Source organism: Hylobates moloch, unplaced genomic scaffold (assembly GCF_009828535.3).
Source record: "Hylobates moloch isolate HMO894 unplaced genomic scaffold, HMol_V3 SCAFFOLD_40, whole genome shotgun sequence".
NCBI lineage: Eukaryota > Metazoa > Chordata > Mammalia > Primates > Hylobatidae > Hylobates > Hylobates moloch.
Genome location: NW_026652315.1, coordinates 1,160,111 through 1,175,725, shown reverse-complemented (window position 1 = coordinate 1,175,725; position 15,615 = coordinate 1,160,111). Strand labels below are relative to the sequence as shown.

The 15,615-nt window shown below is 37.9% G+C and overlaps 1 protein-coding gene across 3 annotated transcripts in view; it reads left to right on the top strand.

Annotated features, from left to right (window-relative positions):
• Positions 1–15,615, top strand: part of LOC116463538 (disintegrin and metalloproteinase domain-containing protein 10) — a 158,711-nt gene that overhangs the window by 31,114 nt on the left and 111,982 nt on the right. For all 3 annotated transcript variants that reach the window (XM_032146673.2, XM_032146674.2, XM_058434685.1), the window contains exon 2: positions 1,539–1,689. In XM_032146673.2, coding sequence (XP_032002564.1) covers positions 1,539–1,689 — 151 coding nt within the window. The remainder of the gene's footprint in view (positions 1–1,538; positions 1,690–15,615) is intronic.

Here is a 15,615-nt window from a genome sequence, read left to right as displayed (position 1 = left end):
CGTGATCTCGGCTCACTACAATCTCCGCCTCCTGGGTTCAAGCGATTCTCCTGCCTCAGCCTCCTGAGTAGCTAGGTTTATAGGCAGCCACCACCACACCCAGCTAGTTTTTGTATTTTTAGTAGAGATACGGTTTCACCATCTTGGTCAGGCTGGTCTCGAACTCCTGACCTTAGGTGATCCACCTGCTTTGGCCTCCTAAAGTGCTAGGATTACAGGCGTGAGCCACCGCGCCCAGTGAAACAATAGTTTTTAAGGCATTGGTCATCAGGTAATGAAGGACCCTGAGAGGGGAAACAGTAAGGTTGGCCCTTTGATTGTGCCAACTTTCTGCCTTGAGAGATTTCTGGGTTGTGGTGCTATGAGAGGGAACCTAGGTAGAGTCCAGGGAACTTCCTCAGTTGAAGAGATGAAGCTGAGGGTCAGGGGAGACCAGAGTGGCTGGAGTTCACAGACAGAATATCAGGGTGAAGAGAGAGCTGCACAGAGGATCCCTGAGATCTGCAGTGGCTTCCACTGTAGTGTTTAGTAGAGCTCTAATCAGCCCATATGTGGAAACTACCTGAGGCTAAAGAATCATCCCAAAAGATTAGATTGAACGGTACCTGGTGCTCAGATAAGGCTATAAGTAGTGCCTTTTCTTACCAGGTAGACTGGAAAAACTCAGTTCATGGAGCATTGGGTAGACTACTGAGATAGGTCTTGCCTCAGTAGTGGGAAATAATTAGCCCCAGACTGAGCACTCATTCTACATAAATTTGTCCAGAGAATTGAAGAAGAGGTAATACTTCTCAACACATTTTTTTTTACCCCAATACCAAAACTTGACAAAGGTGATACAAGAAAACTGTAAGCCAGTATATCCCCTGAACACAGAAAACAAAATTCTAAACAAAATTACAGTAAATTGAATCTGACAGCATGACCAAGTAGGGTTTATCTCAGTAATGCAAGGTTGGCTTAACATTCAAAAATCAGTAAATTTAATTCACCATATTAATAAATTAAAAAGAAAAATATCATCTTAATAGCTGCAGAAAGAGCAGGTACAGAAATAAGCGTTTGTTCCCAATAGTTTTTTTTTTTAACTTTTTATTTATTTTTATACTTTTTATTTTATTTTTTATTTTTATTAGAGATGAAGTCTTACTATGTTGACCAGGCTGCTCTCGAATTCCTGGCCTCAAGCAGTCCTTCCATCTCAGTCTCCTAAAATGCTGGGATTACGGGAGTGAGCCCTTGCACCTGGTCCTGATAGTTTTTATCAGCAAAATATGAATAGAAGAGAACTTGCTCAGCCTGATAAAGGACATCTAAAACAAACCTATGGCTAACATCCAAGCTTGTGTGTGCAGTTGGAATTACCGTCACAATAAGGTTTAATAATATATGTGTTAATATTAATGCAGAATTCATAATAGTGCTGGGATTAGGGAGAAGTTGTTTCATACATATTCATAGATACTTGAATAATCATGTTAGAACTAGAAGGGGTCTTCAAGATGATACTAATTCAGACTATTGCTTATTTTTTATAGGTCAGTATGGGAATCCTTTGAATAAATATATCAGACATTATGAAGGATTATCTTACAATGTGGATTCATTACACCAAAAACACCAGCGTGCCAAAAGAGCAGTCTCACATGAGGACCAGTTTTTACGTCTAGATTTCCATGCCCATGGAAGGTGAGTAAATTTACTGCTGACTGTGTCTGAAGTTCCTCTATATTCAATCTAAGTTAAAGAGGAGATTTATATCCTTAATTTTCCTTCTCTAATGCAAGGTCTTCATTTGGAAATTCCATTTCCACTGGAATTTGGTATATGCATTAAAAGAAAACTTATTTTAAAATGGATTGCCCTTTTATATTGTTGAGGAAACAGTCAGATTTAAATGTTTTTGAATTTATGAATCAGATCTTATATTAGTAAAAGATATGTCTTTAAAGAAGATTCTGTGTTCATAGTTTCTGACTACCTTTTATATGTTTTACGGTCAATATATCTCTACTGGTGCCAGCAGTGAAGGTAACTACTTGTATGCCATTGAATACATCATTTACTCAGTTTTACCAGTTCTAAAATGACAGCTGGTAGACAGATTACCTGCTGTATTGTTCAGTTCTCAAACAGAATTGTTAAGTAATAAAGGGGAGTCAAGGGAGAGAGGTTAAAAAAATCACTTATTGAGTACCTATTGTGTTCTAGATGCTTTATTTGCATTTTCTTGTTTAATCTTCTCAACATCCAGACAGAGGTAAATAGCTTTTTATATCTGAGGAAACTAAGGCTCAGAGAAGTTAAATAACTTACACAGCACTGATTTTACCGAGACCTGGTTAAACACCCTTTATTTTTTCTCTATCTGTTAGGGACACTTACAGAATCTTGGAGATCTTTGTGAAGCCCTCTCTGTCTTATGTGTAATTATTAAATCTCTTCCTTTTGTACTTTTTGTACTGATGTAACCCTGATTGATTACTGTAGTGTTCACTTCCTAATAAGTTTCCCAGCTTCCACTCTGTTTATCATTGAAGCTATCCTACTGCTATGAGATGACTTTTCTCTAAATACTTCTTTTTTCATGTCAGCTTATTGATCTAAAGTCTTCAATTAATGATTGTTAGCCAGATTTTCTTAATTTGACTTTTAAGTTTCTCTGTAAATTAATCCTAGTCTATTATTCTAAACTTACTTTGTTTTACTTGCCAGCATCAAGTGTGTATTTCACCCAGAATGATCTTCTAGTCTCTGAATATACCACGTAAACTTTGTTCTGTGTCATTTGTCCTAAATCCTGATCATCTTTTAATGTACAATTCAACTTCTGCCTCTTAGACACTTTACTTTTTAATTCCCTCTAAACTTTAAAATTACTTATCTGAATCATTGGCATCTTCATTTGTGCTCTCTTCCTTTTTGTGGGTACTTCTTGTTAATTTTTCCGTAACCATGTTTTCTGTTCCTCGCAGGCAGGCATCCTGGCTACTATTTGGTATTATCCATTATATTGCACATATGGTATATGTGCTTAAACATGTTAATGGATGAAAAATCAGATAATTAGGAATGCTGTGAAACTTAAAAGTATTTTGTACATGAAAATAAATGTCACTTAATGTATTTTCCATATTACAAAAGTAATGATTATTGTTGAAAAAATTACTTTGAAGTTATAAAATCTTCTTTATTTGAAGGAGGGAAAAAGATTTATTTCAGGGTCTTCTAGATAAATATTTTAGTGTATTTATGTACTATGAAATTACAAGCAATCATTAGTCTTACTGTTTTTAATGAGCATCTCAAAATATACTATTATTAATTATATTAATATATACCAAATATGGTTTGACTGCCAAAAGGAAAAGATTTTAGCTGCTTTTGGCTTGAATATCTATTCTTATTATATAATTAGATTTTTGTTAGTTATGTCATGTAATTCATATTGAATAAATGGCAAAACTAAATCCCTAGCTCCTTTGTGTGTGTGTCAGTGAGTGAGAGAGAGCAGGGAAGGCGAGAGAGTTTGCATGAGTGAGTGGGCTGCCATGTAGTTGTCCAAAAAATGTTTATTGACTGCTAGTGAAAAGTTACATAGTGTAGACTGTGGGTGATAGAAACATAAATCAAACATAGATCTCATAGGAGCAGTTAGATGTGCCTGTTATTGTATAAGACACATGTGATGTGTTACATTACAGATAAAATGCTGTAGATATTCAAAGGAGGGAGAACTTCTTGCTGAGGCACTAAAAAAGGACCTGAAACCAGGAAATCTCATGTAATGTGGTCTCATTTATACGGGTCATTTTAGGGTACTTTTTTTTTTTTTTTTTTTGAGACAGAGTCTTGCTCTGTTGCCTAGGCTGGAGTGTAGTGGTACTATCTCGGCTCACTGCAGCCTCTGGGTTGAAGTGATTCTCCTGCCTCAGTCTCCCAAGTAGCTGGGACTACAGGTGTGCGCCACCATGCCCGGCTAATTTTTGTATTTTTAGTAGAGACGGGGTTTCACCATGTGGGCCAGGCTGGTCTCAAACTCCTGATCTCAAGTGATCCGCTCACCTCAGTCTCCCAAAGTGCTGGGATTACAGCATGAGCCACCATACCTGGCCCATTTTAGGGTGCTTTTAACACAAATCTGCTTAATTAACTATACAAACTTACTGTATTTTCTAGAATTCATCCAATTTCAGATATTTTAGTTCGTTTTCCCAAGTTTTATATATTCACACTGTCTCAGAATTTGTGCCCTAAACCGTGGTCATTGTAATTACCTTTTAAAATACTTTACTTAAAAATGTAATGGGCTAATGATCTTGTTCCTCCCTTTCCTTGAGTATAGGCCTACAAAATGACTGGAGTACTATAATTATAGATTTCCTGCTAGGTCTTTCTTCCTCTTCTATCATCTAACAAATATTAGTCTTGGTACACTATAACACCTCCTAACAGTATTTCTATCTATATATAAATTATTTATTATTTGTTAATAACAATTTGTATTTTATTTTTATAAATTTTTATTTTTTGTATTTAATATGAATATGTTTTATTTTTATTTTTAGGTAGATTGGCTCAATACATAGTAAATATAACTTTGAAATGACTTGGAGTTAGAGTTACTTGTAGCCCAGCCTATAAGATGTGTACTATCTTATAGCCCAGCCTTTAAAATTGTACTGTCTTATACATTGTGGCTAGAATTGTTGTCTGTATTTCACCCTTTAAAAAATATCAAGTAGAGTTTATTTTTTTCATTCACATAGTAGGCTTTAGTCCCCTAGAATCTGATCAGTATACTTTAAACACATAATAGAATGTATTAAATACTGTGCAGTTAACTTAGACATACCAAGAAGAATATACTTGGAAGGGGTTTTGCTTATACAGTTGTGACTTACATTTCTGGGTAGTAGCATAGCTTCTGTGTGTGTGTGTGTGTGTGTGTGTGTGTGTGTGTGTGTTTAAGTATTAAAGTAATTTTTTGTGGTGTTTATGTCTTAGCACATGAACACACTTTCAGCGTGGCTTCCAAGTTTTCTGATTAACAAAGAGTATATTACATGCCATATTTACAGATGTTACTGTTAAAAGAAGAAACATTTATATTTTTCCAAACCACCCAAGTCCATTCTTAAGAATTCTATGGCCAGGTGTGGTGGCTCATGCCTGGAATCCCAGCACTTTGGGAGGCTGAGGCGGGCGGATCACAAGGTCAAGAGATCGAGGCCATCATGGCCAACATGGTGAAACCTCGTCTCTACTAAAAATACAAACAATTAGCTGGGCATGCGCCTGTTTTCCCAGCTACTCAGGAGGCTGAGGCAGGACAGTCACTTGAACCAGGGACACAGAGGTTGCAGTGAGCCGAGATCACACCACTGCAGTCCAGCCTGGCGACAGAGCAAGACTTCATCTCAGAAAAAAAAAAAAAAAGACAAGAATTCTATGAAAAGCTGTTGCTCTTGAAATAAAGCTTAAAGTTGTTTGAAAATAAAAGTACCATTTGAGTCAGTGCCACAGTCATTAAGGAAATAACTCCAGTAATACTTACTAGAAGATTAAACTGTTTTGATAATAGATATTAGGGTAAAGTACATCTCTTAGCTTGGCTGAGAAATTAAGAATCCGTTTTCTAAGTTTCAGAAATTACTTCACTAAGTTCTGATGAACTGGATTGCTCACTTAGCAATGCTGTATATATGTCAGTTATGGCATTAATTGCATTATAACTTTATTTACATGCATATGTCCTCTACTCCTTGTGAACTTGAAGTGCAGAGTGTGAATCTTATTCATCTTTTTTGTGTAGATGATGGTCATTTTAGTTATATTGAGTGAGTGAATTGCTGGACATAGTGGCTCATGCTTGTAATGCCAGCACTTTGGGAGGCTGAGGTGAAAGGATCACTTGAGCCCGGCAGTTTGAGACCAGTCTGGGCAACATGGCAAGACCCTGACTCTACAGAAAGATTAGAAGAAATTTAGCCAAGTGTGGTGGTGCGTGCCTATAGTCCCAGCTACTTGGGACGCTGAGGTGGGAGGATCACTTGAGTCTAGGAAGGTTGAGGCTGCCGTGAGCCATGATTGTGCCACTGCACTCCAGCTTGGGCAACAAGAGTGAGACCCTGTCTCAAAAAACAAAACACCACCAACAAAACATTTAAGTACGTAGATACTAGGAAACAGATTTTCTTCTTAAATATTTTATACTCTATCTCATCCTCATTGGTAGTTCTTAATGACTAAGTAGTAAGCAGATTTGTCATATTGTGGGATGCAGGATTTTTGTTAGAAATTTATTTTCTCTCAGTCCTCATGTTCATGTGAAAGTGTGTGATGTATCAGGGACTGTCTTGTAATTTCCCTTCTCTTATTCTTAGATACCATGTTGTCTTGCCATTCCTGTCTTGTTCTTTTTTTTTGAGACGGAGTCTCGCCCTGTCACCCAGGCTGGAGTGCAGTGGGGTGAACTTGGCTCACTGCAAGCTCTGCCTTCTGGGTTCATGCCATTCTTCTGCCTCAGCCTCCTGAGTAGCTGGGACTAGAGGCGCCCACCACTACTCCCGGCTAATTTTTTTTTTTTTTGGTATTTTTTAGTAGAGACGGGGCTTCACCATGTGAGCCAGGATGGTCTCGATCTCCTGACCTCATGATCTGCCCGCCTTGGCCTCCCAAAGTGCTGGGATTACAGGTGTGAGTCCCCACGCCTGGCCTTTTTTTTTTTTTTGAAACAGGGCTGGGCTCTGTTGCCCAGGCTGGGGTAGAGTGGTAAGATCTTACTTCACTGCAACTCTTGCCTCCTGGGCTCAAGCCATCCTCTCACCTCAGCCTCCCGAGAAGCTGGGACTACAGGCACACACCACCATGCCTAGCTAATTTTCATATTTTTTTTTGGTAGAGATGGGGTTTTGCCATGTCGCCCAGGTTCCCTTGGCCTCCCAAAGTGCTGGGATTACAGGTGTGAGCCACCGTGCCTGGCCATTCCTGTCTTAACCATCATGTACTTTGGCATACTATAATTTCCAGAAATTTTTCTTACGTGGTTTTTGTAAAATGCAGGTTAATATTGTTTATGTTTTGATTCTATATAACATGTTGGAATATCTCTATATCACCTATATTGATATAGGTGAAAATAAGAATAAATGTCTGTCTTAGATTTAACAAAGGTTATTAATATAGCATGAGAAAAACTTCATTGCAAGATTGTAATGATCCCTTTTATAGCTTTTAGTATAATTCTTATGTTGTGTATATATATATATATTTTAACTTAATGCCTTTTGTTTACACCTGTCATTGAAGAGAAGCATAAGGGATCACTCCACTCTTCTTTCTTCCTAATAGAACTTGTAGGAATTTTCTGAAACACTGTTTCAAAGTGATAATTAAAAAAATAAGTAAAATGAAGTATCTGAGACCTCTTACTTAAAACGATTGTCTGTTATGATATACTTTATCTTTTTGATAGGAAGTATATATACACTATTATATTGAATTATTTTTGTTGTTGTATGTATATGTACGTTTAAACCTTTTCATTCTTCCTATCTTGTTTTCCAAATTATGTACTTTGGGGTAGGCATCTTGTCTTTATTTTCTGGTCTTCTCACCACTTTGCTAACTTGACTGTCTTTGATAGAGTTGGTAGCTTACAGCCACCAACTTTGCATTTGAGTAGGAAGCCACTTAGTAAAGAATTTTGTGATTTTATATATGTATTGGAGTAGTCATAAACTGGATGGAGAAACGAGTAGTGTAGTTAATTCAGACTAATTGACTTTCCTTCTGACTTGACATGAAATCTAGAGAGTTCTTCTGAGCCTCAGTTTCCTCGTTAGTAAAACCTTGAAGTTTAGACAAGATAATGTTTAAGCTCCTTTCTGCTTTAAAATTCTACAAAATATATTAGTATACTAAGTTTAAAACATTAAAACACTAGTCAGTAATAAACCATATTTTTCTGCCTGTGTATTTATTTGGGTACATCAGTCCATACATCAGAAATGATTTTTATCTAATACGTGATTTGTATATAGTATAGAAGAAACCAAAAACTTTCCTTAAGTGCAATATAATTGTTTGGAGAATATACAACTTTATTTTTTTCTGAATTGACAAGGTAATCTTCCTGTAGCCTTAAGAGTAAGTTTCCAAACTGTTTAAAACAAATGATTAGACATTTGGTTAGAAGTTTTCTTTGTGATTTGGGATTTGAGTTCTCCCTACTCCTGAAATATGAAGGTTTCAAGAATATGGCCCAGGTAACCTGTAAAAGGCATAAATATTCCCTTCACTGGTTCTTGACTGGAGTTGGGTTAGTCTGGAGATGTCTGGGACTTTATCTCTGTTATATCATGAGTCAGGTAGCAGAAACCTAGGGCACTTTTTAATCTGTAGACAAACCAGCAGACTTTGAGAAGCAGAGGTAAGAATCTAGGGAACACAAATGAATGCCTCATCATAGAGAAGAGCTAGGGAATAAATTTGAATGGTGTAAAAATTCTATTGTTATAGATGTTTAAAAACAAAAATTTAAAAAAGACCGATGGTAGTTAAATCTCTTCCAACAAAATTTGAGCAAAAATTCCCAAAGGAAAATAATATTTATTTAGTACCTACTTTGTGTATTTAGTACTACATACTACTAGTGCAACATACGTTAGTTAAAGTACATTTTACATTGCTTTTTATCTCAGTATTGGATTTTCTAGGATATGGTATTGTTTATTCTTGCCTGATTCCTCTTTATACGGAAATTAAAATCCCAAGAAAGCTGTTTGTAAAGAAATCTGAAGGGATAATGGCTACTTGAATTACTTACTGAAGCATAAGGAAAAGGAAAAGCTGATCTGTGTTCATGTTATTTTTGTATGACTAAAAGTAACTAATATTTCTGACAAAAGGGTGTATGAATTTTATATGACTAAAGGTTATTAGGAGCTGATCATTGCTTTGAGTTTAGTGTCTTAGATATAATTTTAATATGAAATATCAATTTTGTTTTCCACGTTTTTTTCCAGGCTGGAGTGCAGTGGTGTGATCTTGGCTCATGCAACCTCTGCCTCCTGGGTTTAAGTGATTCTCCAGCCTCAGCCTCCCGAGTAGCTGGGACTACAGGCGTGCACCACCACACCCAGCTAAATTTTTGTATCTTTACTAGAGATGGGGTTTCACCATGTTGGCCAGGATGGTCTTGATCTCCTAACACGATCTGTCTGCCTCGGCCTCCTAGAGTGCTGGGATTACAGGCATGAGCCACTGCACCCGGCCTATTTTACATGTTTTTAAGCACTAACCGGGGCTTACCTGGAAGAAAGGGAATGAGGGTTTTTGTTGTTGTTGTTGTTTTAAAATATAAACTCAACTTTCTCCCTCCTCTTTTGAAAAGGGAATGGAAGTAAGTGTAGAAGTATTTTTCTGGCTGTTTTTAATTCTTTGGAGAAATTGTTTCCTCTAAAAGATAATCTAAAACAGGCTTATATCTGATGGCTTATTTAGTGGTGTATTTTTTATTTTTTATTTATTTATTTTTTGAGATGCAGTCTTGCTCTGTCACCTAGGCTGGAGTGCAGTGGTGCAATCTTGGCTCACTGCAACCTCTGCCTCCCGGGTTCAAGTAATTCTCCTGCCTCAGCCTCCCTAGTAGCTGGCATTACAGGCATGCACCACTACACCTGGCTAATTTTTGTATTTTTAGTAGAGATGGGGGTTTCACTATGTTGGCCAGGTTGGTCTTGAACTCCTGACCTTAGATGATCTGCCCACCTCGGCCTCCCAAAGTTTTGGGATTACAGGCGTGAGCCACCGCGCCTGGCCAGTGGTGTAGTTTTTAATGCCAGAGTTTCTAGAGTTGGTGACCTAGACAGTGAATGTCAGAAATTATGTATATGCCTAGTAGAAAAGCCTATATATTGTTTTTCTTAATTATGTTATATTTCATGCTAAAATGTTGCATGTTCAGTTGGATCTTTTGTAAGATAAGTACCCTAGCTCAGATTTTATCCAGATTCATAGTCAACCTTGGATTTTTCTGTTGTTCAAGTGGTTAAGCTCCTTGTAAGGTTGTTGTGGCGTTTTCTTAAAGGTGCAGCAAGGATTTTATGTGACTAAAGGTTCTTTTAATGTTTATCCTATTTCATTACACCTGAAAATCTTTTATAGTAACTGTGTTGAATATGTTTAGTTTATTGATTTGAATATGCTTGTTTGGTGTGTTTTATTAAGCATCAGGGAAACCTTGTATTATAGTGTAATAGCTTTAAACTGATTAAAAATTCTTTGGTCATCATATATACAGTTCCTTTTAGATATAGCTTCTGAATACTTATTCTTCAGTTGATTGTATTATAACCTCTTTAATTTCTTAAAGTCATTATGTACCTCTGGAGGTTGACATACATTTTTGATACTTGTATACAGGAATAAAGTTGTTAATTTGTGTGCATCTCTGAAATCTGAAATTATAATCACTTTGCACTAGTAAGTTTCCAAAATAGTCTATATTGAACCAACAAATCAAATATAAACACAAGGTCTAGCAAATCAAGAATCTTAGTTATCATGATGGGGGACAAATAGTTGTGTTATATGCCAGTATCAATTGCCAGTTTGGTATTTTATTATTTATTTAGGATGGAATGAATGACAGGGTCTTGCTGTGTTCCTCAGGCTGACCTCAAACTTCTGAGCTCAAGCAATCCTCCCACTTCAGCCTCCTGAGTAGCTGGGACCATAGATGCGTGCCATCATGCTTGGCTAATTTTTAATTTTTTTTGTAGATACGGGGTCTTGCTGTGTTTTCCAGGCTGGTCTCGAACTCTTGGGCTCAAGCTATCCTCCCACCTCAGCCTCCCAAAATGCTGGGATTACTGGTATGAGCCACCGTGTGTGGCCTCAATTTTTTTTTTTAATCTGTCACCATGAAGATGTTCTGCATTTTGCCATCCTGGGGGCTCCCTTATATATCCTAAGCAAGGAATTATAGTTTGGTGTGACGGAAAGACTGTTTCAGATTTAAACTCTGATTTTGTGTGCTCTTGGTCAAGTCCACCTTCATCAATTTGTTAAATTAGTAAATTTAGGTGATTGTTATTTTATACATTTGGTTTACATTAGATATCTGAACAATGGAAGTCTCCCTCTATTCTTAAATCCTGTCATTGTTTTATTTATTTTTTTATTTTTGTTTTTTTTTTTTGAGACCGAGTCTTGCTCTGTTGCCCAGGCTGGAGTACAGTGGCGTGATCTTCACTCACTGCAACCTCCACCTCCTGGGTTCCAGTGATCCTTGTGCCTCAGCCTCCTGAGTAGCTGGGATTATAGGTGCTCACCACCATGCCTGGCTAATTTCTGTATTTTTAGTAGAGATGGCATTTCACCATATTGACCAGGCTGGTTTTGAATTCCTGACCTCAAGTGATCCACCTGCCTCAGCCTCCCAAAGTGCTAGGATTACAGGTGTGAGCCACTGCACCAGGCTCTTAATGTTTTATATATAGTAGTTTACTTGCCAATTATTTAATTACATAGTTGTGCGAGGTTGGAAAGTGTTTATAGAAAACTTTTTTCTTTTCAGTAGATAAATCTACTTATTCTGTAGTCATGTGTAATATGTGTAATCATGTGTTCTGTAATTATGCCATCATGACAGGTTTTTTCCATTGGCTCTCCTTTATGTGAGGCTCACGTTGTTGTTCTGTTTGTCTTCTTACATAGGATGAAGTTACTCATTTTAAGTTATAGTTTTACTTTTATCTTCCTTAGGAACTCTTGTAGATTTGTGCTTATGTATTTTTGCTATTTTGAGGTAATTCATTTACTTCAGGGCCATCAGTTAAGCCTGGAACTGTGTTTTCCTTTTCCTTGTTCTTGTTCTTTTTTTTTTTTTAGATGGAGTCTCACTCTGCTGCCCAAGCTGGAGTGCAATAGCGTGATCTCAGCTCACTGCAGCCTCCACCTCCCAGGTTCAAGTGATTCTCCTGCCTCAGCCTCCTGAGCAGCTGGGATTACAGGGGCGTGCCACCATGCCTGGCCAATTTTTGCATTTTTAGTAGAGATGGGGGTTTCACCATGTTGCCCAGGCTGGTCTCAAACTCCTGACCTCAGGTGATCTGGCCTTAGCCTCCCAGAGTGCTGGGATTACAGGTGTGAGCTACTGTGCCTGGCTGAGCTTTTTTTTTTCCCCCAAAGTTTATAGCCTTAGAATTTCTTTTCTCTTCTTTTTCTTTTTTTCCTTTTTTTTTTTTGAGATGGAGTCTCACTCTGTCACCCAGGCTGGAGTGCAATGGCGTGATCTCGGCCCACTGCAACCTCTGTGTGCTGGGTTCAAGTGATTCTCCTGCCTCAGCCTCCTGAGTAGCTGGGATTACATGTGCATGCCACCAAGCCTGGCTGATTTATGTATTTTTAGTAGAGATGGGGTTTCCCCATGTTGGCCAGGCTGGTCTCAAACTCTTGACCTCGTGATCCACCTGCCTTGGCCTCCCAAAGTGCTGGAATTACAGGCGTGAGCCACCGTACCCGGCCGAGCCCTAGAATTTCTGTGGAAGATGCCTGGTGGGGTGTACATTGGCTGACTCTCTACCCTTTCCCCCTTCCCCCTCTGCAGACCTGTTCCTTTCCCTTCTAGTTCCTCTCCTCTTCCCCTCCCCCTCCCCTTTTCCTTTCCCTTTCCTATGATAACTTGAAAAAATGACTTTTCTATTTCAAAAAGTATACTAGTGGAAGATAATTGATTCAAAATAATATTTGGTGTTAATATTGGCAACTTACCTTAAAAAATAATTTGAATGGAGACTCTCTCAAGCATCTTAATTAAGAAGGTGAAAGTTAAGAGGAAATGAGTATCTGGAAACATCAGAAATGCCTTAGTTAAGTACAGTTACTCCTAGTAACCACTAACCCAGGCCTGTCATAGGCCTGCTCCATTTTAGATATGATAGAACTCTATTCCTGAACACAGTGCTTGTCTCTGGGACTCCTGGATTCCTCTGATAGTACCTCGAAGCAAGGATTTTGCCCTCAAATTTCCTCTCTGTATTGGCAACGTACTTCATTAGTTGGAGCTTTATGTCCCATTATGACTTCGGTTAAAAGGATGCACCCAGTATCTTGTTTTCTTCTGGTTATTAGAACCATACTATCTTTAGCTAAAATAGCAACCCCGTGGGAAAAGGCAACTTCTTTTTAGTCTACAGTAGTCCATCCTTGTTTGCAGAGGATACGCTCTAGATTCCCCAATGAATGCCTGAAACTGTGGATAGTACCAAACCCTAAATATATTAAGTTTTCCTATACATAAATACCTATGATAAAGTTCAGTTTACAAATTAGGTACAGTAAGGGATTAACAACAATAACAAATAAAAGAATAATTATGACAACTACTGTAAGTTATGTGAATGTAGTCTCTCTCAAAATATGTTACTGTCCTTTACTCACCTATTTTCAGACCACAGTTGACTGTGGATAACTGAGACAATGTGGGTAAGAGGGGACTACTCTATATTCTAACTATTCTAACCTATAGAAAGTATTTCTGTATATTAAGATGTAGAAGGTACATAACCTTCCTGAAAACTTATGGAGTGACATCCTAACATAATTTATTTTGTTGCTCTGCACCTAAGGTGGTTCTGGTATGTCTATTATTTGTCTGGTTTGGATGTAAAATGCTTTTCTAGAGCTTGAGAAAGAAAAACCAGCTATTACTACGATGTGGTAAAACTGCATATTCAGGCCGGGCGCGGTGGCTCACGCTTGTAATCCCAGCACTTTGGGAGGCCGAGGCGGGCTGATCATGAGGTCAGGAGATTGAGACCACGGTGAAACCTCGTCTCTACTAAAAATACAAAAAAATTTAGCCGGGCGTGGTGGCGGGCGCCTGTAGTCCCAGCTACTCGGAGAGGCTGAGGCAGGAGAATAGCGTGAACCCGGGAGGCAGAGCTTGCAGTGAGCGGAGATCGCGCCACTGCACTCCAGCCTGGGTGACAGAGCAAGACTCCGTCTCAAAAAAAAAAAAAAAAAAACCTGCATATTCAGAGCACTAAGACTAGGGACTCAGTATCTGTTTGGTGTATTTTAAAAATTTGCTATCATTTGTTAAACTGATTTTGTCCTCCTATAACTTCACTCCATTCTTTATAATTTTACTATAATGCCAACGCCAAAAAAGAATCATAATAGAACTACTATAATCAAGATGAGAAACATAATACTTATTGATTCATAAAATCAATGCAGTGGTTAAATCCGAGGGTAGGAAAACATTCCCAGTGGAAATAATGTTCTTTATACAGGACATCTTACCTCCTCAGGGAAATCTACAGTTTATTTTTGATGACAGTGTAGTATATTATAAAATAATAAAAAGAACTAAACTTGCTGAAAGAAACATAGTAGTGGACAGAGTTTAGCCATAGTCTTGAAAGTGGCTCAAGCATTAAAAATCAAAGAGAGTTTTTTGTGGTAATGTTGTAAAGCACAATTTTCAGTGAAAGCCAAATTAGGTTATAATTTTTATTTCTATATCTTACTTGCATTTGTTCAGATTTTAAAAGGTGACTTGCTGGAGACTAATGATGTTACTTTAAGACTACTACAACACTCCGCATGTGTTAGCTTGTCTTTTTCCATCATATGCTTGAGAGGCATTCTTGATACAGTAGAAAGAGCAATATGCAGCAACCAAATACTAGAGTTCTACTCCTAATTTTAGTCTTATGACCTTGAGTCATACCCTTTGATTAAAATATTCCTCGTGTCTCCTTTGTACTGTTACTCTGAGGGTAAGATGCAGTAATATATGTAAAAGTGCTCTGAAAACTGCAAGCCTCTATACTGTATACATTTAAGAAGAATGTTGTAATCTCATCATCTTCACATACCACCATCCCAACCAAATCCCTTGAAACTTTAACCATTACGAAAGATCGCCACACAATTTGATTTTATACCCCAGCGTTTTGGAATACAATGATTTTTAAAAATTTATTTTTATTGTAGTAAAATAAAAAGCTACCATTTTAACCATTTTTAAGTGGTAAAGAGCAAGATTTTTGCCCTCTGGTTTCCTCTCTGTATTGCCAAAGTTCATTAGTTGGGGCTTTATGTCCCATTATGGCATCAGTTAAAAGAATGCATTAAATGGCATGAAGTACATGCACAATGTTGTGCAACCATCACCATATCCATCATCACAAACAGAAAGTATGTACTCATTAAACAGTGACTCCGCATTTTTCTCTCCCTCCAGTCCCTGGCAACCAAATATTCTACTATCTGTCCCAGTGAATTTGCTATTCTAGGTACCCCATATACGTGGAATCATGGATTATTTATGACTGACTTATTTTACTTACTGTATTAGTCCATTCTCACATTGCTAGAAAGAACTACCTGAGGACGTGAGAGCAATCTGGCTGCAACATTTGTCACCCCATTAATCTCCAGGGTTGATTCGACTGATCTGGCTGGCTAGATGGGTGTCCCCTTCCTCCCTCACTGCTCCACATGCATCCCTCCTGAAGCTGCATGCTTGGTCGAAGAGGACGATCATCCTCGATAGAGGAGGACTGGTCTTTGGTCAAGGGTATATGGATAGCTGTG